The sequence below is a fragment of the Piliocolobus tephrosceles genome, chromosome 11, assembly GCF_002776525.5.
Source record: "Piliocolobus tephrosceles isolate RC106 chromosome 11, ASM277652v3, whole genome shotgun sequence".
Lineage (NCBI taxonomy): Eukaryota > Metazoa > Chordata > Mammalia > Primates > Cercopithecidae > Piliocolobus > Piliocolobus tephrosceles.
Window position 1 is genome coordinate 105,672,639 of NC_045444.1, and position 22,905 is coordinate 105,695,543.

Here is a 22,905-nt window from a genome sequence, read left to right on the forward strand (position 1 = left end):
ACTGAGGATCACACTGTTCTACGCACTGTTAGGTGCTGGGACCTAACACGAAACAAGGTAGACGTGGTTCCTGACTTCCCAGTATACTTATATAGGGGCTGGAGGACAGCTCATTAGTGATATGGGTGCTAGAATGGAAGAAGGAAGATGACATAGTAGGTACACCTAGTTCAGACTGAGGAGGGTACCAAAGTCGAAACTGGAGGAGGGATCTGCAGCTCTAGAGACACCTGTACTTCAGGGAAATATGGGAGCTGTCAGCTGGTGGAGACGAAGAGCAGCCGTGACCGTGAACAAAATGGCCAGGAGGAGGGCATCGTGTGTGAAGCGGGCTAAGGACCGAATTGTGAAAGACCCCAAACCACCCAGCCTTCCATCCCCTAAGATATCCGTCTTTGCCTTCGCTGGCCCTTTCGCCCGTCCCTGATCCCTCAGAGAGACCCTCTGCGGAATACGCCCGCGCCCAGGGTCCCGGAGCGGCGCACGAACATCCTGTCGCCTCGGGACAGTCTTCCGGCTATCAGCCTCCTCGAGCAAGGAAGGGTTAGGTTCCACCCAGGCGCTCCCCGGCTGCCGGGAGACAGCGCCGACGCGCCAGCCCTGCGTGATGACGCCAGCGCGCCGCGCGCGCTCCGAGGGAGGAGCGGGCGCCGTGGGCCGGCTGGCGCGGGGGCTCCGGTAATACGGGCTGGGCGGGGGAGAGGAAGGGGCGGGGCAGGGAGCCCGCCAGAGTGCGGGGTCGCGGTCCGGACCCGGAGCACGAGCCCTAGAGCCTCTCAGCACTCGTGGCTTCTCCTAGCAGACCCCACCCGGCCTGGCGATGGAGTTTCCGGACCTCGGGGCTCACTGTTCGGAGCCGAGCTGTCAGCGCTTGGGTGAGGGGCGGAGCGCGCGGGGGGCGGGGCCCAGCGGAAAGGGACTTTGAACCGCGGGTGGGGAGGGGAGGGTGGGTTCCCAGGCTGGCAACGCCGGGGGGCGGGGCTTGAAGTTGGGGGGGGGTCCAGCGGCAGAGGGGGCGGGGCCAAGGAGGTAATGGGCTTGGGAAGGGGCAGTGTGTCGCAAATAGGGTGGTGTTTTCCTTCCGCTGAGTGGAAGGCTTGAGTGAGAGAGAAGGACATCGAGGTCCCCCTGGACCTGCAATCCGACCAACTCTCTGCAGATTTTCTGCCGCTCAAGTGTGATGCCTGCTTAGGCATCTTCTGCGCAGACCATGTGGCCTACGCCCAGCATCACTGTGGATCTGCTTACCAAAAGGTGAGGGGGCGATCCTCAGGGTGAAATCGGGCAGATGGAGAATGCGTGCAGAATCCCCCAAATCCGTGTCTTACATTTCTTTTCTTTTTTGTCTTTCTGAGGCTGTTAGTGCTGGGAAACACTGTTTTTTTGAGTGTTTGTGTTGGGTCCTATCCAAGTTCTTTCAGGACCAGAGATTTGTTGGACTGGAGTGGGCCACACACTGACCTTTGCTCCTTGACTACAGGATATCCAGGTACCTGTGTGCCCTCTCTGTAATGTGCCTGTGCCTGTGGCCAGAGGGGAGCCCCCTGACCGTGCTGTGGGAGAGCACATTGACAGAGACTGTCGCTCTGATCCAGCACAGCAAAAACGTAAGGTAAACATTGTAGGGATCAGAACTACGGATGCCTGGAAACCCAAACAGCTAGTCAGAGTCTCAGCAGGGACAACCTTCTCACTTCACCTCAGATCTTCACCAATAAGTGTGAGCGCACTGGCTGCCGGCAGCGAGAAATGATGAAACTGACCTGTGAACGCTGTAGCCGAAACTTCTGCATCAAGCACCGGCACCCACTGGACCATGATTGCTCTGGGCAGGGGCACCCAACCAGCCGGGCAGGGTAATTGCAGCCAAGTCTTCTACTTGCCTTTGGGACTATTGCATTCTTTTGGAACTGACTCAAGCTCTGTCGTTACAAATAGGGGAGCTTCAACCATATCCCTGTCGGCTAGGGGAGTCTTTTAGCTTCCTTTTCAAGTGCATGTTTTTCCAGAACTCCCCTCCTGAATTCCTGGGTAAGGTTGGTTCTTAGAGACATGCCAACAATATCTTTCCCTACAGACTTGCTGCCATCTCCAGAGCACAAAATGTGGCTTCTACAAGCACCGTCCCCAGCCCAAGTCGAACCATGCCTTCCTGTCCCTCTCCCAGCAGGTAGGCTTGCCCGTTTCCCTGCTCCCCCTTTTTCCCTTTCACACCTCTGACCTCCACCTCTTCAATGTTTGGTCATAGAGCCACAACCCGGTCTCCATCCTGGACAGCCCCTCCAGTGATTGCTTTGCAGAACGGCCTGGTGAGTTGGGCAGAGGTTGGATGGACAGAAACACACAGAGAGTGAAGTCCAAGGACACTGGTCTTCTTTCTCCCTTTGCAGAGTGAGGATGAAGCTCTGCAGCGGGCCCTGGAAATGTCCCTGGCAGAGACCAAACCCCAGGTTCCAAGGTATGCTACCCTCTTGTGAAAGGGCAAGCTGTGGGCAAGGGTTTGGTCTGGAGGGAGGTAGGTGGGACCACTCTGACACAATGCAAGATAATTGCTGGCAACTTGGGCTCAAAATTAAGACAAACTGTATCATCCTTGACAAGTTATTTAACCCATGGAGACTTCATTTCCTCTATAAAAACGGGGACAATACTAACACCCACCTTGTAGTGTTACTATGAAGATTGAGATAATCCCCAGCAGTGCTCAGCACCGTGAGGCCCGACACACAGAGACAGATGTTCAAATTTTAGATCCTACCATCATCCAACTTAAACTGTTCCTCCCTCCCAGTTGTCAGGAGGAAGAAGACCTAGCTTTAGCACAAGCACTGTCAGCCAGTGAGGCAGAATACCAGCGGCAGCAGGTATGAGGCCGGGGTGAAGATGGGTGCTGCAGTGGGAGGGAGGAAGAAGTCAGGGATGGGGGTTCTGAGTGGTGCAGAGTTTTGGAATGGTGGTTGTCCTTTGGTTTTCAGTATGACTCCAGCCTGTGCTGAGCTCTGAAGTGAGGGCCGTCCCCTCATTTCCTTGACGTTGCACCCTGTCTTCCCTTCCTTCCCCTCTCCTTGCTCCAGGCCCAGAGCCGCAGCTCGAAGCCATCCAACTGCAGCCTGTGCTAGGGCCCTGGGCTTGGGGAGGGAGGTTCACCTGAGGAGGACTGTGGCCCTCACACCTCTAGGGTACACAGGGAGAGGCGGCCCGGAGTAGCCTGGAGGGCAGAGACAAGCGGGAGTGATGTGGAGGTCGCCCTGGGAGCCTCTGGGAGGCTTTGCTAGTGTTCCAGCTGAATGGGAGAGAGCAGCTAGCAACTGTTGCCTGGTTGGGCCCTCGGTGGATGCTGGCCAGGCCCTACTATCAGCCCCTTCATCATGTCATCTCCCTTGTGCTGGAGCTGCCCTGACGTGGAGTGGGCAGAAAGGGTCCTGGAGAAAATAAAGGATCTTGGCAGTTGATAGGACATACAAGTGGTGTGTTTCTCTCTCCTCTCTAACCTCAAACAGAAAAGCCGTGTCAAGAATGCTCACCTGACATATGGGTAGAGGCCCACTGCAGTACCCCACCCCACAGAGCCACAGTGATCCTCACACAGGCCACATTTTTATTTCCCCAAAAGGTGTTTTTCTGAAAGGTCCGTTTCCCTTACTATAGCTAGCACCGCACCCCAAGACCAGGATGAAATAAGCTAGGGAGAGGGCATACATCTTATTCCCTTCTGGGTTTTGAGAGGGAAGTGGCCAAACTTTTGTCATCGTTCCATGGTCTGAGGCATAGTGTCTTCAGAGGTTTCTTCCTGTCCCTGCTGCTGCAGCTGCCACATGTCAGCATACACCCCACCTCGGGACAACAGAGCCTCATGCCTGGGGTGAGGAGGAAAGTGTGAGTCCCAACCATCAGTTTTACCCCAAGGGTCCTTGCCGCCAGCCCGCAGAGAGGCTGGGATGGGCAAGGGAGGTCCCCTCCAGAAGCCTCTGGGACTTCATGCCCCCTTTCCTGGAGCCCTCAATTCAGAAGACCTGTCCTTTTGATCTATGTGTCTCTTACCGTCCCCTCTCCACGATGCAGCCATCCTTGATGACGAGGATCTGGTCAGCATTGACCACAGTTGAGAGCCTGAGAAGTCAAAGATCAGTTGCCTACCACCCCACCCAAAGCGGCCACACCGCCAGCCACCCCAGGCCTGTAGTCCTGTACCTGTGTGCCACTACAATGGTAGTGCGGTTGGCACAGACTTTGGCCAGAGAAGCCTGGATGGCCCTCTCATTAGATGTATCCAGCGCTGATGTTGCCTGTAGAGAGGGTCCAAGTAAAACTGTTCCTGCCACTCAAAACCCCAATGGAAGGAGGAGGCAGGCTGCTGGCTGAGGCCTCAAGAATATACAAGAGCCTTGTTTGGGCTTGAGAACTGTAAAGTGTGTTTTGTGAGACGTGGATTCATGATATCTGTTCTAGGTGGGGACAGTGCCCAGCAGGAATGGCTTGAGCATACACAAGGGAGGAAGGAGGGGAGGAGACCCAGGGTGCACCTCATCCAGCAGAATGATGTCCGGAGCCTTGAGGATGGTGCGGGCAATGGCCACACGCTGCTTCTCCCCACCGCTCAGCTTCAGTCCCCGCTCACCCACCTGTGTCCTGTACCCTGTGGATATTACCCACCACACATTTCTTACGTGGAAGAAACAAACGGAGGGAACAGGGGTCAGAGATTAACAGGGCAACACCAGGAGGGGAGGGGACTCTCTGCAAAGGAATCTTACCTTCAGGGAAAGCCATAATGGCATCATGGATGCCTGCAGCCTGAGCAGCAGCCTCTACCTCATCATTCCCAGCTGTGACACGGCCGTAACGGATATTGTCAGCGATGGTGTCATTAAAGAGAACAGTATCTTGGGGCACAACTCCAATGTGAGACCGGAGAGAGGCCTGGGTCACCTAGGGCCAAAAGACCACACACTCTGCCTTGTGAGATACCCCCAAGGCCTGGGAGGGAGGGTGGGCTGGCCAGAAGCACATGGGATAAGAGGCCCTGGTAAGAATCCCACCATCACTGCCCCAGATCTTAGCCGTGTGGGCAAATCACTCCTCTGTGTTTCCCCATCTTCTCTTCCCGCTTCACCAGATTGCTGTCGATGTTTTGTTTTGTTTTGGGATAGAGTCTCACTCTGTCACCCAGGCTGGATTGCAGTGGCAAAATCTCGGCTCACTGCAGCCTTGACCTCCTGGGCTCACGTAATCCTTCCACCTCAGCTTCCTGAGTAGCTAAGACCACAGGCACTTGCCACTATGTCAAGCTAATTTTTAATTTTTTGTTGAGATGGGGTTGCCAGGATATGTTGCCCAGGCTGGTCTCAAAATCCTGGACTCAAATGATCCTGCTGCCTTGACCTCCCAGTGTTGGGATTACAGGTGTAAGCCACCACACCTGGCTACAGAAGATCTTTGTACCTTTGTTTTTGTGTGTGTGTGTGTGTTTGTTTTTTGTTTTGAGACAGGGCCTTGCTCTGTCACCTAGGCTGGAGTGCAGTGGCATGATCACAGCTCACTACAGCCTCCTGGTGGGACTACATGTGTGCGCCAGCATGGCCAGCTAATTTTTGTATTTTTTGTAGAGAGGGTGTTTTGCCATGTTGCCCAGGCTGGTCTTGAACTCCTGGGCTCAAGTGATCCACCTGCCTCGGCCTCCCAAAGTGCTGGGATTACAGGCATGAGCCACCTTTGTAGCTTTTATGGCACCACACAAATCCTTCATAGGACTACTTTACTTGTGTGACTGTAGGTTATATCATGCTAGAATGGCCCTAGTTTGTTGCAAGGGTGACATCTACTCTCTCTGGACACCCAGCCCTTATCATTCCTCCACACACAGACCCCTAAACTACAGTCTTCTCCTGAGCAACCTTACCTGTGAAATGTCCTGCCCGTCTATTCGGATGCAGCCAGAGCTGATGTCATAGAAGCGAAACAGCAGGCGCAAAATTGTGCTCTTCCCTGCCCCAGATGGGCCCACCTGTTGCATTGGAAACAGTGGAAAAAATCTCAGGCCCACTGGCTTTTTTTTTTTTTTTTCTTTTTCTGAGATCGAATCTCACTCTGTCACCCAGGCTGGAGTGCAATGGCACGATCTCAGCTCATTGGAACCTCCGACTCCCAGGTTCAAGTGATTCTCCTGCCTCAGCCTCCCGAGTAGTGGGATTATAGGCGCCCACGACCACGCCCAGCTGATTTTTGCATTTTTAGTAGAGATGGGGTTTCACCATGTTGGTCAGGCTGGTCTCAAGCTCCTGACCTTAGGTGATGTGGCCACTTAAGCCTCCCAAAGTCCTGGGATTACAGGCATGTGCCACCACACCCGGCTGAGGCCCACTGGCTTTTAAGGTTCCCTCTCCAAGAGGTCACCGATGTCCGTGGAGGCTGCACCATTCAGTCCTGTTGCCTGTCGTGACTGGGCTCTCTGACTCCACACCCTGGGTCACGAGCTACCATGGGCACTGAATGAGGGAAGCTTGAGGCATCTGGGCCAAGTGGCTGAGTCTCCTCTCACCAGGGCCAGCGTCTGTCCAGGCATCACAGTGAAAGACACGTCCTGCAGAGTCTCCTGCCTGCAAGGAAGGGTGGTTGCTCAGCAGGCGCCTTCCATCACCAGAGCTGCTAGTAGGCCCTGCCCCTCCCCTGCCCAGGCTCTTTTCCAAAAGCAGGGATTCAGAGCAGTGAGAAGTAGGAAGGCAGTATGCAGAAAAGCACAGAAAAGCAAAGGAAGGCCTCACCCGTCGGTGTAGCTGAAGTGCACGTTCTCAAACTCAATTCGGCCCTTCTGAAAGCGAAGGGGCCCTGCTCCAGGAAGGTCCTTCACCTGGAAGGGCACCACCCATGTGTGCTAAGGTTCTCAGCTTTGTACTTTCCAAGCACAAGAAACACCACACAGCTCCTCCTTCCCCAAACCCTACTCCTCTCCCTTCACTCACTTCTGTCTCCTCTTTAAGCAAGTCAAACATGTTCTCCATGTCAATGAAGTTGGTCTGGATGATCCTGCAAAAAGGTGCTGGTTAGGACTTCTCTGAGTAGCCAGGAAATAGTAATGTGCCCTGGACAGGTGAGGGCCAGGGCTCAGATTACCTGTAGTAGGTGCCAAACCAATTGAGGGGCATGTACAGCTGGATGATGTAGGTACCAAAGAGCACATAGTCCCCAACCTGTGGCGATCAAGGAAGCGGACCACGTCATGGGAGGCCTGCAGGCTGCTCTTCTTGTGTCACCCTGCCCACTTCCTACCCAAGGGCCTGGTGGCCCAGACACAGGCCCCAGGCCCCCTTTTCCTTGTGCCCCACTCTCTCATCCAAGATCCTGCCTCACCTGTAGTTTCTGCTCACTGACAAAGTATGCACAAAGCAGGGAGCCGGTGAGAAGCCCAAGCCCAATCACCAGGTTCTGGGTCTGATTTAGTAAAACCAGTGAAGCACTGGACTTCCACTCCAAAGCCTGAGGGCAGTAACACAGGAAAAGGAATGTCCTATACACGATGGCCATCAGTGAGTCCAAACTTGGGCCCAGGCCCCTTCCACCCCAACACTCGACTATTACTCCTGGCCCTGAAAATTCTACCAGGCCAGGGTATTATTCTCTGGAGACCTCAAACTAGCATCCTCACCTGATATTTGATGATGGCCTCTCGATAGCGTTCCACTTCATAACTCTCGGCGTTGTAATACTTCACCTGATGAATTCAAACCAAAATTATTTGGCATGGGCACAACACATGGCACTCGGGTCATTCCCCCCAACTCTCAGTCCTCCTTCCTGATTTCAAACATCACACAAACATCACACCCCCAGCTCTCTGTCAGCCCCAGTGGTCCTAACCACACTCCTCCACATCTCCACACCTTACACCACTGCCACTGGGGCCTCTGTTACCGTCTCAAAGTTTAGCAGAGAGTCCACTGCTCGTGCCCGGGTAGCGTTCTCCTGTGTGTTCATAGCGCGGCGAAACTTGGCTCTCCACTCAGTGACCACAATGGTCAGGGCTGGAGAGTGACAGGATGGGGAGCAGAATAGGACATCATCCCCAAAAGCAGAGACCAAGTATCAATGTCCACTACCTGCCATGTACACACTAAACCTATGCTCAAGCCCAGAGACCCAGATTCCACAGGGAGGCATCTCTGCAACCTGCACAAAGCCTCATGTGTAGAAAACGCTTTTGGTAAACAAATGAAAGCAAGCTGCATCTTGTTATACAAACGAGGCTTCCTTGACCTGTGTCCACAGCGCAGACTTAACGTGACAAGAATGTCCTTCCCCAGCCCCTCAGCTAGATTGAGCTAAGGTTTGATTTGACAGAAGAGACCCGCCCATCACATGAAGAGCACCAGGAGCCCATTCAAGTCCACCAATCCAACACCTCCCATAGGTGGGTCACTTGAGTGGGGGCAGAGCTCATGGCCAAGGGAGTCTCTGGATAGTCCACGGAGATGGTGTCACCCAGCAGCACTCACTGAGGTAAAGACTCATGCACAGGAACACAATGAGGCCAAACCAGGCGTTGAAGAACATGCTGAAGTAGATGATGCCAATGACGATGTCGGCCAGCGTGGGGATGACATTGAACACCAGGTAGCTAGGAGGGCAGGTCAAGTGAATAAGAAAGGTTTGGGGGCTTAGACCCAGCAACGCTGCCTCTAGACATTTCAGGGTAGTGTTTTATTTTCAAGCAACAGACTGGAACCAGTCTTAATTGATTCTACCCCAAGAGGTGGGTGGCTAAATCAACCATGCCCAAACTACAGAATTCTCTGTATCAATCACAATGAATGAGGGAGACCTTCAGGCATGAAAGAAAAACATATCTCCATAATGTTCTGGTAATAAGCAACTCTGAGAATGATGGCTATGTCACAATACCACTTGTTTTAGCAAAAACCTCCACGATACCATATTAGTTATGTGAGTCTGCATATATAGTATGTACGTAAAAATGCAAAAAAGCAGAACCCAGCCGGGCACGATGGCTCACAGCTGTAATCCCAGCACTTTGGAAGGCCAGGTGGGCAGATCACGAGGCCAGGAGTTCGAGGCCAGCCTGGCCAACATGGTGAAACCCCATCTCTACTAAAAATACAATAATTAGCCAGGCACGCTGGTGCACGTCCGGTCCGTAATTCTAGCTATTCAGGAGGCTGAGGCAGGAGAATTGCTTGAACCTGGGAGGCAGACGTTGCAGTGAGCAGAGATCACACTATTGTACTCCAGCCTGGGTGACAGAGCGTGACTCTGTCTCAAAAAAGAGCAGAACCCAACATACTAAACAGTGGGAAGCTCTGAAGAAGTGAGGGCAGCTCGAAAGAGATTTGCCCTCTGCCTGCATTACCTGAGTTATTAGGAGAGCATGTATACAATAATCCTATGATTTAAAAAACACCAAGGTGGGAGGGGCAGCTCCTCAGGCAAGGTCTGTTCTCTTCCTCCTACAGGCCCCTCTCCCTGCTGCTTTGGCTCCACCCTCCCACATGCCCTTTCCACTGGGGTGGCACCTGAGCAGCTCTGTGACACTGGATGTGCCCCGATCCGCGATCCGCAGCACCTCCCCTGTGCGGCGCCCCAGGTGCCAGCGCAGTGAGAGCTCGTGCAGGTGGGAGAAGATGCGCAGCTCCACCTGCCGAGACGTGAACTGCTGCACCCGGATCCACAAGAAGGTGCGCAGGTTGCTCACGAAGCCTGTAGGAAGCCAGGGGAGGCCTCAGTAGGGCCTGGGAGCTGAGGGATGTCAGCCCAGCACCAGGAAGTGAAAGGTCTGAGAACACTTGGGGGCTGGGGAGGAATGCTGGGAGAGGTGGATGGTGAGGGAATGCCTGTGGGAGGGGACTGTAACTAGCAGGATAAGGGCGGAGTCTCTCATACCTGTACTGCCAGTGCCACCTCCCTGGAGGAACTTGAGGAAGACGTAGCTGGTAACAGTCCAGGCCAGAGAGCTCCAAGGTGCCTTCTCAGTCAGCAAGTTCACTGTGGAGAAAAAGAGTCAGAGCCCACTTATGGCACCCAGGACTCTCTTCAGGCAAAATGGCCCCAGGTACCAGCCACAGCCTCCTTCTGACCACCCGGCTCTGTCCCACCTCCCTACGTAAGGACCACCCCAGCCACCAAACTGATGAAGGACCAGCACACTGAGCTGGCACTCCTCCTGCTCACCAATGTTCCTATAGAATATAGGCACCAACATGTTGAGTGCCCGTTCCAAACCCATGAGCCCCAGGCAGATGAGCACCACCACCTGCAGAGCTGGACTCCCTCGAGGCCACAGGTAGCCACTCAGGAGGCGGAGCTTCCTGCCAAAATCTCGCCAGGTAGACTGTTGGGCTGTTGACTGAACCTAGGATGGTGAAACACATAGGAGGGGAGCTCAGAAATCAAGCAAGTGCACTAGCCAAAAACCCGTTAGGGAAAAACATATTGGGTTATAGCTCCCAGGTATCTCAGACCCACAAGTGATCCTTGATGGGGTCAGAAAAACTAAGTTGCAAACTGAGATTTGGAAAAGAAGCATTTCATTTTGCAGGGAAGGAATGATGACAGGGAATGAAATGAAGAGACTCTAGGATTCAGAAACTGAGGTGGGGCCTGGTGCAGTGGCTCATGCCTGTAATCCCAGCACTTTGGGAGGACGAGGCAGGTGGATCACCTGAGGTCAGGAGTTCAAGACCAGCCTGGCCAACACGGTGAAACCCCACCTCTACTAAAAATACAAAAATTAGCCGGGTGTGGTGGTACACACCTGCAATCCCAGCTACTTGGGAGGCTGAGGCACGAGACTTGTTTGAACCCAGGAGGCAGAGGGTGCAGTGAGCTGAGATCGCGCCACTACACTCCAGTCTGGGCGACAGAGCAAGATTCTGTCTTAAAAACAAAAGGAGGCTGGGCACGGTGGCTCACGCCTGTAATCCCAGCACTTTGGGAAGCCGAGGCAGGCGGATCACGAGGTTAAGAGATCGAGACCATCCTGGCCAACGTTGTGAAACCCTGTCTCTACTAAAAATACAAAAATTAGCTGGGCATGGTGGCATGTGCCTGTAGTCCCAGCTACTCAGGAGGCTGAGGCAGGAGAATCGCTTGAACCGGGAGGCAGAGGTTGCAGTGAGCCAAGATCATGGCACTGTACTCCAGCCTGGTGACAGAGCAAGACCTTGTCTCCAAAAAAAAAAAAAGAAACTGAGGTGTACCTGGCTCCTTTCCACATCTTGGTCCTCTTCATGAACCTGCAATGTATAGGATTGGGGACGAAGTCCAGGGGCCCAGAGACCCAGGACAAACAGCCCTCCAGAGACCACATACCGCAGCACCCACAGGCTAAACTGAACCTAGAATGAAATATAAGTGGAGAGAGTATCATTGAGGATAAAATTTCATTGTATTACTACTTATAATAGGGCCAGGGACTGGTGTCATGAACACATGCAGCACTTACAGGCTTAAAAAAAAAAAAAAAAAAAAACAAAACCACAGTGACTCAGCAAAGACACACCCCACCAGCTGGCTATCAGCTCCCCGCAGGACTCAGCCCCTCCCTTCTCCCTTTGCTTAGAGGCATCCTAAAGCCCGGAAGCAGTGTGACTGGACATGCAGTGCTTTTTCCCAGGCCCGGCCGGCAGAGGCTTCCCCCTCCCCACAGAGTCCCTCACCTGCTGGCCCAAGTCCGCCCTTGCCCACCACCACTGTGGGCTGTTCCAAGACACCAGGGCCAAGTTCTCGGCTGCAAACGCCACAGTCCAGAGGAGCAGGAGACCCGGGCTGTGCCTGAACTTGATCCAGATGCCCATTGCCAGACGCTGCCGCGCCTGGCTCCGCTCCACGACGAGCAGCCACAGGCCACAGGCACCGGCCAGACTCTCCAGCACGGAGGCCAGCAGTAGGTAGCTTGGCAGTGGGGCCCCCCGGGCAGTGCCCACCCGGCCAGCCAGGCCGGCCAGGGGCAGCGCCACCTGAAGTGTGGCCAGAAGCAGCTGCAGCACGTAGGGAGAGACGCGAGGGCCGGCCCCCCAAGACAGCGAATCAGTACCAGCGGGCCGCTCCCGGGGTCTGCAGGGAAGAGCCAGCACCAAGGCCAGAGCCCCCAGCGCCATCCGCGTCGAGGGCACCAGCGTGAAGAAGAAGCAGGGGCTCAGGCCATCCTGCATCCATGCCGGACCCACGGGCCCTTCGGCCTCGCAGTAGTTGCCCACAGTCACCATGGCAATGCGTGGACGCCGGCCGAGACTAAGGGCACTGCGGGACCAAAGTACAGGACTGATCACTCGGAGAGGGGCGAGGACATCCGGGTGTCTCGGCTCACGCAGCCGCTGGGCGCTAAGCTGCGGGGGTCCCCGGAAGGGACGCACGTGGACCAGGCCTCACTGCCCACTCCCCTCGCGAACGCGCCGCCGCCACGCACTCACGCAGGGCACGTACGCCGTCTGATCCCGGCCCCCTTCCGCCGACTGCAGGCCCACGGGAATGCTCGGTTTTGGACTCGCACCGCGATCCACGGCTGTAGCCCCGCCTACATGACCGCTTCCAGCCCCTGCCCAGGGTTCCCATTGGCCAAATGTCTCCGAAGGGGGGCGGGGGAAATGGTGCACGCGAGGAATGCAAAATTGAGAGGTAGAGCCGGCTTGTTTACGTGCTCAGGGAGGGAAATCTGACCACCACGTTCGGCTGGAAGCCTCCACGGAATCGTGGCTTGGGGCTGGAAACAGACCTCCACGGAACCGTGGGTCGGAAGCTGCCCTTCCGCCAGCCGCCTAGCTCAGCGTATCTGAGCGACGGCCTAAACATACTTTCTTCTAGACCCCGCCCGAGTCCATCCCATTTCTCTTGTTCCCAGGATTCTAGCCGCGCGAGACAACAAGAAGTCTGGTCAAACTCCCTTTTTATTAAGGGTTATCAAGCTGTACACGGTCCGTACCCTGCTCCGCTCCGAGTTCGGGCAGCGCAAATCACCACTCTCCCAAAGCCGGACCACAGCTGGGTGAGGGGTGGGACAGAGTAGGGGCAGTCCCAGCATGCAGTGCAGCAGCCCAAAGCCTCGGGCGAGGCATCGCCCTTCATCCCCCTCCAGGGGACAGCGAGATGCGGGCCAGAGCTCTCTTGCTGGGACATACATAGCTGAGGTCACCCTCCAGCCCGGTCTGTCCCATGTGCAGGTGATGGGGGGTACAGTAAGCAGCAATGAGGGCCCAGGAAGACCTTAGTCTCCTGGGGGCCCATCCTAAAAGTTGGAAAGGGCAGCAAAGTGTTTCCATCCTGTTCCTACAATTTAGAAACCTTCTTTCTTAGTGTCAAAAGATAGCGTTGAGGGAAGCTGGAAGCTAGGGCCTTCACCCCAACGCAAAGCAAAAGCCGAACGGAACGGGAGCAAGCGAACAGAACAGGAGCAAGCAGCACACACAGGCCAGTGATGTGCAGGAAGCGGAGAGGCGAGCCGGCTGCAGCACTGGGCGAGAACTGCGGGTGAGGTAAGGGCCACAGCCTGACCTGCTCATCTATTGAGGGGGCTAGGGAAGGTTGCAGGGGTTGAGGGTCCAGGCCCAACCTCCCCACTCCACAGTTGGCACAGGTTCTCCCTGCTTGGCAGCTTCTGTGGTGGGCAGCCCTCTGGGGACTTGCAGGGGTAGGTGTAAAGGTGGCAGTACTGGGGCTGGGCTGGGGACCGGTTTCTAGCACCACACTCTGAGCCAAGGGGGTCCTGGGGATGAGGCTAGAGTCCTGTGTGCCCTCGGTTCCTAGGCCCCAAATTCCTCTCCTGGGGCTATGGCAAGCCCAGTGTTGGCACCTCCATTGGCCAGGCACAGACACACAAACACCACACACGTGGGGCCAGGCAACACTCAGAGGAGCCCTCCCATGGCAGAAAGACGGGATGGGATGGCAGGGCAGCGGTGGCCTCCATCCTGGGCCATAGGAACCCTGCTCAGCTTTGTCTATACCTGTGGAGAGAAAGGGTTGGTAACAGAGATAGTCTTCAGCTACTGGTTGATACCTGCTAGCCCCATAGAAACCTAGAGATAAAGGGACAGGAAAGGTTGATTCCTGGGGAGGTAAGGAAAGGAAAAACCAAGCCCTGCAGAGCAGTTGAGAAAAGAAGGGGTAGTGTATTTTGGAGGGGAGGGTACAGAATCTCTGCGTGGGGATGGGGCATACCTTCCTTCCCCTGAAAGGCTGTTACCTCACCCTGGAAGTTACTACTTCTGGCACTTGTTCCTAGGCCCTGGGGCCCTTACCTTGTGCACCTGAGGGGGTAGCTCATCCTCCGAGCCCTCTTCGGGCACGGGCTCAGGGTGCCTTGATGCCGACTGCCCATCTTCCGCCCACCCTCCAAGAGGCAGCCGAGAGAAATGAGAGGGAGCCCGGGGCACTGTGCCAGGATCTGGAGACAAGTAAGAGTAAGCATACTCACAGAAGGAACACAAGAATGAGGAACAGGCTGGGGGCTGCTTGGGGGGTGAGTCTTTGGGCCTGGTCCCTCAGACCTTCTTCCTCCCCTTGAGAGGCCCTGGAAGAACTACTCTTCCCTGCAGCCTGTTTCCTTCTATACCCCCAACTGGATACCTGTGATGCCGCCGTAGCGCCTCTGGAAGCCCCCATGCAGGGCGGTGGTCTCAGGAGCTCCAGGCCTGGGTGCTGCACAGGGATAGCTAGCAGAGCGAGGGATAGACTGGGGGGCCCGGGCGCCCTCGCCCCCTTCATCAGGGGCGCTTTCTCCACTCTCATCACTCTCCCGGCGGTGCCATACATGCCGCTCAGGTTCAGCCTGGGCCTGCTGCTTGTGGAGCTGGAGAAATGGGGGGCTCATTGGTGTGGGACAAAAGGATGTCCATCTGAAACAGCTGCCCTCCAACCTGCTATCAGTCAGTTCCTGCTTTACCCCTTCCCTGAGAATCCTTGCCTCAGAGCACCTATTATGTTAATAGTGTGTAATATACCTCTGATCTTTGCAGGTTACATTCACAAGCCTGTGTTGTAATGGCCCTCATTTTACCTATTCATTTGATTTAAGAACAAACCGACTGATGGTCTAAGTGCCAGGCACTCTTTTAGGTGTGGGGAGACAGCAGTGAACAAAACAGACAGAAATGCCAGCCCTTGTGGGGCTTATATACTGGTAGAGGGGATACAGAATAAGCAAATAAATAAGGAAAAAGCACGGTATGTCACATGGTGCTAAATGCTATGGAGAAAACTAAGACAGGAAGACTCAGGAGGGTGGGCAAGGAAGCCTTTTACTGAGAGTAATCAGAGAATGTCTTAGGGAAACGGCAGCTGCAGAGACCTGAGAAGAAGGAGGAGGCCATCTGGATATCCCAGGGAAGTGGATTCTAGGCAGGGGAAACTGCAAGTGTGTGAAGGCCCTGGATGAGAGCACGCTTAGCTAAAAAAGGATATTAAGAAGGTAGATATGGGATTGGGGGTGGCAGAGCAGGTAAATGGCAGAGAAGGGTTTGGAACCCCAGTCTTACTTCTCCGCATCTAAACCCTCTACTCTGTTTTTCAGCTGCGTACTCACCTGGTGCATATAGAGGGCATGTAGGCTCATCTCTGTGGACGCGTATTCCGACAGCACCAGGCTCTGCAGCTGTCCTTCCCACACGCTGCTCCCGGAGCTGGCCGTCCTGGCATCCACCCTGTCTCTCCCAGTATAGACAGACAGCAGCTGTGAACTTTTCCAAGACCCACACAAGCTGCTGAGGGCTGCCATGCCCTCCCATCTTGGCCCCCATTTACTCACCCAGAGCCTGTCATGGTGCTGTGCGCCCGGCCTGTGGGCGCCTGCCCAGGTTGCAGCGGGGAGAAGGAGCGCAGGGCAGAGGCCACTTCAGCCCTGTGCCTGGAGCCCTGCAGGTCTCTGGGCAGTGGAGGGCCCCGGCAGGATGAGCCAGCTACTACATTTGCAATAAGGCTCAGGGGCTATGAAAGAAAGGGGTAGGTAGAATTCTTAAGAAACGAAAAAGGCCTCCGGGGTCCCCTAGTATTCTGTATCTCAGGCCCCAGTGGTGCATACTGAAGAGACAGAAGGAGGCCTTCCACCCCATGCCCGGTCCTCAACTCCCAGCTCCTGAAGTCCAGTCTGCCCATCGTCTCCCAGTCCCCAGGAACACACCTCAGACTCAGATTGTAAGGACTGGATAGATGTAAAGAGAGCATTTTCAGGGAGCAGACCCCCTTGGGCGAGGCTAGCAGCTGCTCCATCCCGCTGAACCTGCTCCTTGAGGAAACCTAGGAAGGCTGTGCTCTCACGTGGTGGCTGCCAGCCAGGGTTGGTGATGGCAAAGTGCATGAGTGACAACTCTGTCTTTCCATCCTCGGCTTGCTGGTACACTGAGGCCTCTGTCTGCCCAGCAGACAGCCACTGCACAAGGAAGAGCAGAGTAAGCAGGACTGTTCTCTTGCAGGAGACTTCCTGCACCTTCCCTGTTAGTGGAGAGGCCTTACCCTTGGAGGATGGAAACCACAGTGCACTGTCAATCTTTCCCAGGGGCCCTGGTGCCCCCCACCCCAGGCGGGGCCGCATGCTGAGCCAGTTACTTGTGTTGTGCCTTTCTTAAGGGAGCTTGGCCCAGGGTGCAAATTAGGGCTGAAATCCAGCCCAGGCTCCCAAGCAGTGTGCCCCTGGTATAGGATTGCCTTTGTGTGACTCAGAAGAGGTGTCTTTTTGTGGTTTTCCCAAAGACACTGTATGTTCCAGCATTATCCCTGGCCATCTGGCTCCCGCCTCTCCCAGTACCTGGGGATGACCATGCTGGCGAACATCCATCTGAGCAAAGGAGCAGGTATCTCCCACACCAACGACCTCCACGGTGAAGTTTCGGAAGAAGTCTATAATCTCCAGGGCCCGTGGGCGCAGGCAGAAGATGAGGATGAGGGGTGTGACAATGGGGCTCAGCAACTCTTCCAAAATGAACACCTAAAAGGGCAGGACCGAGGTCACAAGCGAGCATGAGGGAGCCCAGCCCTCACCACCAAGCTACCAGCCAGTCTCTAGCAGGCCCTAACTCCAACTCCACTCACTGCCTTGTACTGGAAGAGCTGGGCAAACTCGTCCCGGGTCTGTGAGCGGTGGGCATTACCCTGCCAGTGGTCAGGCATGTAGTGGATGTGAGCGAGGATCACGCGGAGCAGCTGCTCAGGGCAGAACACCATGTGCTGGTCCGGGATAAAGGACCTAGTGGGATCAGGGTCATGGTGAGATGTAAGCCTTTCCCAGGAATGCTAGACGGCTTGCTCCCGCCTGCGGCCCTGGCCCACCTGCACACGGTCACGGTGACCCCCAGGAGTGTGACGGTGGTCAGGACGTGTTCCACAGCCAACACATCTTCGTCATAAATGGTGAGGGCAATAAGCACGGCCAGGATGGAGCCAGCAAAGAAGGCTCCATTCTTGGCCAGCAGTGTCAAAAGAGGTGACAAGAAGCAATTCATGTACTTGGAGGCGGGCTTGTAGCCACGGTTGAGGCGGGACTGCAGCTCGTGCTCCAGCTCGTTGAAGTGGCGGAGGTAGCAGCGGCCATAGAGTGACCAGCAGCGTGCTCCCAGGGCCCCCGGCTCCCGCTTCAGCACCTCAGCATAGCTGAAGAAGGCATAGAGGATTTGCCATATGAGGATGAGGGGGCACAGCAGGAAGTTAGCGATGCCAATCCACAGGATGCGGTTGCTGAGGCGCTGGGCCAGCTCTAGCCGTTGCCCCCCACGTTTGTACTCGGCCTTGAGGCTCCATTCATTGAGAAACAGAGAGCCAGGTCCCCAGAAGAGGATCAGCTCAAAATTGTACTTGAGGCCACGGGTGAAGAAGACGGCCTCCCCGAGGCCAGGCAGGCGGAAGCGCAGAGGCAGGAGGGATTTGTTAACCAGTGCCACCATGTAGTTCTGGAAACGGAGGATGCGGTGGTAGATGTCCAGTTCTGTCAGCTCACGTTTGTGGATGCAGATCTGGTGCTCCTTCTGAGTCTGCACGATCCGGGCCTGCACTTCCTGCCACGTGCAATACGGAAGGGCAGACTGCAGGGTGAGGTGGGGAAGAGACAAAGTATGGAAGGTGGAGTTGTTGCCTCGACCCCCTTGCCCTGTATTAGAAGTGAGGTTCAAGGGTTGTGAGCTTAAGAGACACTTCCTGACCTGTCAATGACAGATAAGGACAACTGACGCCCAGGTATACACCCATACCTCCCAATACATCTTAGACTATGGGCTAAGTGCCCAACTTCCCAGTCTTACCATAGGGATGCGCAGAGCATGCAGGTAGAAGGAGTGGATCTCCCAGTAGCAGCAAATGTTATAGATGAACTTGATAAGCCGGTGGATCCAGAAGACACCAGCAATGAACAGGATGGTGATAAGGGAGCCATTTTCCTGAATCCTGGTGGGAAAAAAGAAGGGGAGGAGAGGTGGCCCTCAAGGAAGGAGTCTTGGTAGAGACGCTGCTATCCTGAAGTATTTTTGCAAGACTGAGCCTGAGTCAGTTCTGGAGTATGAGTTGCTGCCTCAGACTCCACTCTATTACCCACCTGCTAGCAGAACTCAAGGCTATGGTGTCCTCTTGACTTGCAGCCCTTACCTGGCACTACAGACCTGAGCAGGCAAAAAGGCGTCTGGCAGAGTGACCTTGACGGGTTCAGTAGGGTGAAGACTGTGGTTCACCATCTTGTTGGCAAATAGGATGTCATAGTCCACGCAGCTGACCAGGAAGGTAGTGAAGGCAACCACAAAGAGGAACTGCCTGGAGAGTTGGAAAGAAGGAGTGCAGTCTGAGAGCCAGAGAGGCCCCAGTGAAACCCAGTGGGAAGAGAAGAGTCTGGAGGTGGCAGAACAAGACTGGGAACTGGAAGGGCCTGGAGAACTCCCAGTGGGCCCTCTCTGCTCCTCAGCCCCACAGAACTGTCTCAGGCCCACTCTCTGCTCTTAGCCTCAGCTGCCACAGCTGCAGCCTGCTTTCCTCACCTCATGGTAACCTCAGCCACCACTTCTGGACTCCTGAAGGTTTCATCCTGTGGGTCTCTGATCTCCAGTCCCAATTGCCCTTTGAGGTTGTAGTTAAAAGCCCTTGGGGGAGTTTTCTGATCGAAGGAGGGCTTCTTAGCCCCTTCCCTTTTGGCAATGCTATATGGCTTCTCTCTCCCAGGAGGCTCTCTGCCTAGGAGCAGGCCATGGTACAGCCAAGGCAGAACAGAGGCTTTTCTCTGTGGCTGGCATCTCTGAGACCTCCTGACTGAACAATGTACTTTCCACTGGAGCGTTGAGATGATCAAGGTCAAGACCTGAGTTCTTTTTTCTTTTCCTTTTTTTTTTTTTTTTTTGAGAAACAGTGTCACTCCGTCACCTGGGCTGCAGTGCAGTGACACAATCTCAGCTCACTGCAACCTCCACCTCCCAGGTTCAAGCGATTCTTGTGCATCAGCCTCCCAAGTAGCTGGAACTACAAGCATGTGCCACCACACCCGGCTAATTTTTGTATTTTTAGGGCCTCCCAAAGTGCTGGGATTATAGGTGTGAGCTGCCGCGCCCAACCAAGGCCTGGGTTCTCTTCATGGAAGAGATAAGCCTTGGAAAGCTTTTCTTGTGAGAAAGCTTGGCCGGGCATGGTGGCTCATGCCTGTAATCCCTGCACTTTGGGAGGCCGAGGTAGGTGAATAACCTAACCTGAGGTCAGGAGTTGGAGACCAGCCTGGCCAACTTGGTGAAATCCCATCTCTACTAAAAATACAAAAACAATTAGCCAGGCATGGTGGCACATGCCTGTTGTCCCACCTACTAAGGAGGCTGAGGCAGGAGAATCACTTGAACCTGGGAGGCAGAGATTGCACCGAGCCAAGATCGCACCACTGCACTCCTGCCTGGGCGACAGAGTGAGACTCACTCCATCTCAAAAAAAAGAAAGGTGAAGCTGTAAGTGTTGGTGCCACACCCAGTCCCTGAACTACAGAGGTCTACAAAGTTTTAGCCTAGGACTGAGTTGTACTGGCAGGTTGGGCCAGGCGTGAGTGCAAGGAGAGGAAAGACTAAGACGTATTCTTTTACCACATCATCTGTCCCTTCTTATACTTACATGAGCTCAAAGATCTCCCCGATGAGCATACACGTGAAGCCATTCTTCTGGTGCAGATTATAAACGTATAATTGTTAAGAAAAAGTGGTCAGTAAAGACAGCAGGTAAGAGCACAGACTTTGGTGTCAACACACTCAAGCTTAAGTCCTGGCTCTGTGACTTTCTAGCTGTGTGACTTTCCCAAGTTACTTAACCTCTCAACTTTTGTCCGTCCACAGTGGCACATTAGGAATGAATAACACTTATCTCATGGGAGTATTAGGTCTGAGATAATGCATGTAAAGTATTCAACACAGAGCTGACACAGAATGAATCAAAAGATGTTACTTTTTAGGATTATTAACATCCCATCAAAAACGAGGCTCGGCTGGGTGTGGTGGCTCACGCCTGTAATCCTAACATTTTGGGAGGCTGAGGAGGGTGGATCACTTGAGGTCAGGAGGTTCAAGACCAGCCTTGCCAACAATGGTGAAACCCTGTCTCTATGAAAAATACAAAAAATAGCCAGGCATCATGGTAGGTGCCTGTAATCCCAGCTACATGGGAGACTGACGCAGGAGAATCGCTTGAACCCGGCAGGTGGAGGTTGCATTGAGCTGAGATTGCCCCTGGACTCTAGCAGCAACAGAGACTCCATCTCAAAAAAAAAAAAAAAAAATGGAGGCTTACCCTTAGAAAGGCTCCACAAATTAACACCACAAAGTAGACACGGGCAACAGATCTTGGTAAATGTGGGCTATCATTACTTAATGATGATTTCACCAGCTTCTTTCAGCCTCAGGATGAGCTCCATTCCCCATTCCAGGTATTAGAGTCAAACCTACCCCCACCTTCCACCAGAGACCCGGCTTAGAGAGACACTAAAGGTCCCAGAGCTCCAACTCAGAAACACAAAAGGATATTCGAGAGAAGAAGAGGTCAAGGTTTTCAATATGGTGCCATGGTGCTGTGGGATAGGAACAGAGATGTCAGAGCTCTGGGAGAACACAAGCCCCTTGCTCCCTCCATGGTCTTCCATCAGCTCTCCCTATGGCTGTCATGTCCAAGAACTCACACTTGCTCCCCTCAGCGACGTGCACCAACAGGTCCTCTTCCCCTGGGGGTGAATCACTGTAGGAGGCCTCTAGGCGCTGGTATTCAGTGTCAAACTGCGCCATCACCACCACCCCCTGTCCACCTTGACCACCTGCCAATGAGGAAGAAGAGACCCTGATTCAGTTCCAGCTGCTGCCCACAGGCTGCCCTGCCTAGTGCAAAAAGGAGTAAGAAAGTACCCTTGGGCTTTGCCTCCACTACCAGCCTGCTTGGCTCAGAGGCAGAGAAGTAGTAACACAAGGAAGGCAGTAAGCTCAGGGCTAGGGGGGCCTTAACTCTGGCCAGTCTGGGCGTCTACTGCTGCCTTCCTAGCCCAAAGCCAGAATCTGCCCCTTTGTTGGGTGCTGTTTCATCTTCTATTTTACGGTCAGAAAAGTCCCTCCCCCACCCATCTTGGGAACCCTGGTCTCCCAAGAGACTAGCAGGTTGGAAGCACTTTGCAAACAAATGTTTGAGAAAAGCACATGGCCCTACCAGCTCCATGGACAGTATGTGCTCCACTCCAGCCCTCGATGCTCTGCAGCTGCTGGAGGAGAAGATGTCAGGCCCCAGAGAGTGGGGAGTGGGGATAAAAAGGAACCCCACCCTCCCACCCATCCACACCCCATGAAGAGGAGGCCAAGCATGGGGCAGGAAGGCTGCAGTGAGGAAGAAGCACCCTTCCAGCCCAGGACTACCAGCACTTCCTCTGGCTGCGCTAAACAGGGCCACTGTTCCAACTCCAGAGTCTCAAGAAGTAACTTAGGGACCCCATGGAGAATGAGTGGGTACAGACCTGAGGCCAGGGGCCCCTCTGGACTATCTCTCCATTGCTCCACCTTAGCCTCAGAAATGACATACTTCTCAGGGTCCACAAAACCCCAAGAGAGTCTTTCCTCAAGAGGACCTTTCTGGTCACCCTCTTCTTACTTCCCTGGCACCAAAGATCCAGCCGGTGAGCAAACCTGCTGGATGGGAAACCTTGACTGGGTCAGTGTAGACCCCCGATCCTAGGTGAATTTGTGGGTTCCCTAGGTCCTGGGGGCCAGGCATGGTCGTGGTACTCACCTGTCCGTGCAGCCCCTGGGGGCCGTGGATCTTGGCCCAGCCTGGCCCCGGTAGGATTCCCTGGGCAAGTGAGAGTCCTGCCCCTCAGGGAAGTCACCACTCACAGGGTCCGTGTGGACCAGGGCCCGTGGAGCCCCGGCCGGCTGGGCCTAGGCTCAGGGGTTCCTGCGGATGTTCCGGGGATCGAGTCAGCCCTACAGCTGATAGCCCGGGTGGGCTGGCTTGCCTCCCCACATCCAGCCGCGGCGACCGTGGACCGGAGTCCACTTCGCCCCAGGGTCGCCCGGCCCCAGGCCAAGGGCTGGCAGCTCCCAACAGCGGACAACCTTGTGCGCGGCCCCGGCGCCCGCGCGCGCCCTCGTCTGCGCGCGCCCGCAATCAAAACATTCCGGCTGCACGCCCCCGCCCCGCCGGCGGCGCCCCTTCCCCCGTTACCTGCCGCGAGTTCACTTAGGGCTCCGCAGGCACCCCTGGGCAAGGCCAGACACCGGCCCTGGGATTCCAATAACCGTCTCACGTCTCACCTCAGAAACAGCGACCCGTGTGATTCCAGAGGCTCCGCCGGCTCGGCTCGGCTCGGCTCGGCCCGATCCGGAGCGCTAGGCCCGGTGTCTGCCACTCACTGTCACCCGCAGCCAGGCTGGCCAATAAGCACGGGGGGTGGAGACACAACTGCCAATTCTCGGCTTCAGAGGCGAGACTAAA

General features: G+C 54.9%; 3 protein-coding genes across 22 annotated transcripts; 1 reads left to right on the forward strand and 2 right to left on the reverse strand.

The window, feature by feature from the left end:
- Positions 1–612: 612 nt before the first annotated feature.
- On the forward strand, positions 613–3,464 carry ZFAND2B (zinc finger AN1-type containing 2B). Of its 2 annotated transcripts, none has more exons than XM_023221600.2 (10): positions 613–678; positions 803–875; positions 1,160–1,254; positions 1,481–1,612; positions 1,705–1,856; positions 2,078–2,170; positions 2,249–2,309; positions 2,391–2,458; positions 2,792–2,864; positions 3,179–3,464. In XM_023221600.2, the coding sequence occupies exons 2-10, from the start codon at positions 821–823 to the stop codon at positions 3,233–3,235; spliced, it is 786 nt and encodes a 261-aa protein (XP_023077368.1). In that variant the 5' UTR covers positions 613–678; positions 803–820; the 3' UTR covers positions 3,236–3,464. The 2 variants fall into 2 exon arrangements, with proteins under 2 accessions (XP_023077368.1, XP_023077372.1); XM_023221604.1 differs by having other exon boundaries at positions 3,075–3,461.
- A 117-nt stretch (positions 3,465–3,581) lies between these two features.
- Positions 3,582–12,604, reverse strand: ABCB6 (ATP binding cassette subfamily B member 6 (Langereis blood group)). Of its 4 annotated transcripts, none has more exons than XM_023221565.3 (20): positions 12,433–12,604; positions 11,667–12,249; positions 11,208–11,345; positions 10,180–10,360; positions 9,892–9,993; positions 9,525–9,708; positions 8,490–8,611; positions 7,909–8,018; positions 7,643–7,708; positions 7,348–7,473; positions 7,111–7,187; positions 6,960–7,023; positions 6,762–6,847; positions 6,539–6,596; positions 5,900–6,004; positions 4,755–4,929; positions 4,524–4,636; positions 4,192–4,286; positions 4,042–4,110; positions 3,582–3,857 (listed from the first exon to the last, which is right to left on the reverse strand). In XM_023221565.3, exons 2-20 carry the CDS (start codon positions 12,213–12,215, stop codon positions 3,746–3,748), a joined length of 2,532 nt encoding a protein of 843 aa, XP_023077333.2. In that variant the 5' UTR covers positions 12,216–12,249; positions 12,433–12,604; the 3' UTR covers positions 3,582–3,745. The 4 variants fall into 4 exon arrangements, with proteins under 4 accessions (XP_023077333.2, XP_023077324.2, XP_023077340.2 ...); XM_023221556.3 differs by having other exon boundaries at positions 12,420–12,604; XM_023221572.3 differs by lacking the exon at positions 11,208–11,345 and having other exon boundaries at positions 11,667–12,604.
- Positions 12,605–12,875: 271 nt separating this feature from the next.
- On the reverse strand, positions 12,876–22,902 carry ATG9A (autophagy related 9A). 16 transcript variants are annotated; one of them, XM_023221527.2, is made up of 17 exons: positions 22,725–22,868; positions 22,201–22,365; positions 21,628–21,676; positions 21,113–21,244; positions 20,961–21,004; positions 20,059–20,123; positions 18,571–18,732; positions 18,231–18,372; positions 17,266–18,014; positions 17,029–17,182; positions 16,745–16,924; positions 16,121–16,369; positions 15,749–15,927; positions 15,527–15,644; positions 14,572–14,794; positions 14,244–14,389; positions 12,876–13,949 (listed from the first exon to the last, which is right to left on the reverse strand). In XM_023221527.2, exons 4-17 carry the CDS (start codon positions 21,213–21,215, stop codon positions 13,944–13,946), a joined length of 2,520 nt encoding a protein of 839 aa, XP_023077295.1. In that variant the 5' UTR covers positions 21,216–21,244; positions 21,628–21,676; positions 22,201–22,365; positions 22,725–22,868; the 3' UTR covers positions 12,876–13,943. The 16 variants fall into 16 exon arrangements, with proteins under 16 accessions (XP_023077295.1, XP_023077254.1, XP_023077200.1 ...); XM_023221486.2 differs by having other exon boundaries at positions 21,628–21,679; XM_023221432.2 differs by having other exon boundaries at positions 21,628–21,679; positions 21,929–22,365.
- Between the last annotated feature and the right edge of the window lie 3 nt (positions 22,903–22,905).

Excerpts from the sequence above, each read along its gene's own strand:
- ZFAND2B (XM_023221600.2), top strand. The coding sequence starts at position 821 with ATGGAGTTTCCGGACCTCGGGGCTCACTGTTCGGAGCCGAGCTGTCAG. Across the intron at positions 1,857-2,077 it reads CACCCAACCAGCCGGGCAGG|ACTTGCTGCCATCTCCAGAG; the intron begins GTAATTGCAGCC and ends CTTTCCCTACAG. Across the intron at positions 2,865-3,178 it reads CAGAATACCAGCGGCAGCAG|GGTACACAGGGAGAGGCGGC; the intron begins GTATGAGGCCGG and ends TCACACCTCTAG.
- ABCB6 (XM_023221565.3), bottom strand. The coding sequence starts at position 12,215 with ATGGTGACTGTGGGCAACTACTGCGAGGCCGAAGGGCCCGTGGGTCCG. Across the intron at positions 4,930-5,899 it reads ACGGGCAGGACATTTCACAG|GTGACCCAGGCCTCTCTCCG; the intron begins GTAAGGTTGCTC and ends TTTTGGCCCTAG. Across the intron at positions 4,287-4,523 it reads ACATCATTCTGCTGGATGAG|GCAACATCAGCGCTGGATAC; the intron begins GTGCACCCTGGG and ends CCCTCTCTACAG.
- ATG9A (XM_023221432.2), bottom strand. The coding sequence starts at position 21,991 with ATGTCATTTCTGAGGCTAAGGTGGAGCAATGGAGAGATAGTCCAGAGG. Across the intron at positions 18,373-18,570 it reads GCTCAGGTCTGTAGTGCCAG|GATTCAGGAAAATGGCTCCC; the intron begins GTAAGGGCTGCA and ends TTTTCCCACCAG. Across the intron at positions 16,925-17,028 it reads AGCTCTTCCAGTACAAGGCA|GTGTTCATTTTGGAAGAGTT; the intron begins GTGAGTGGAGTT and ends CTGCCCTTTTAG.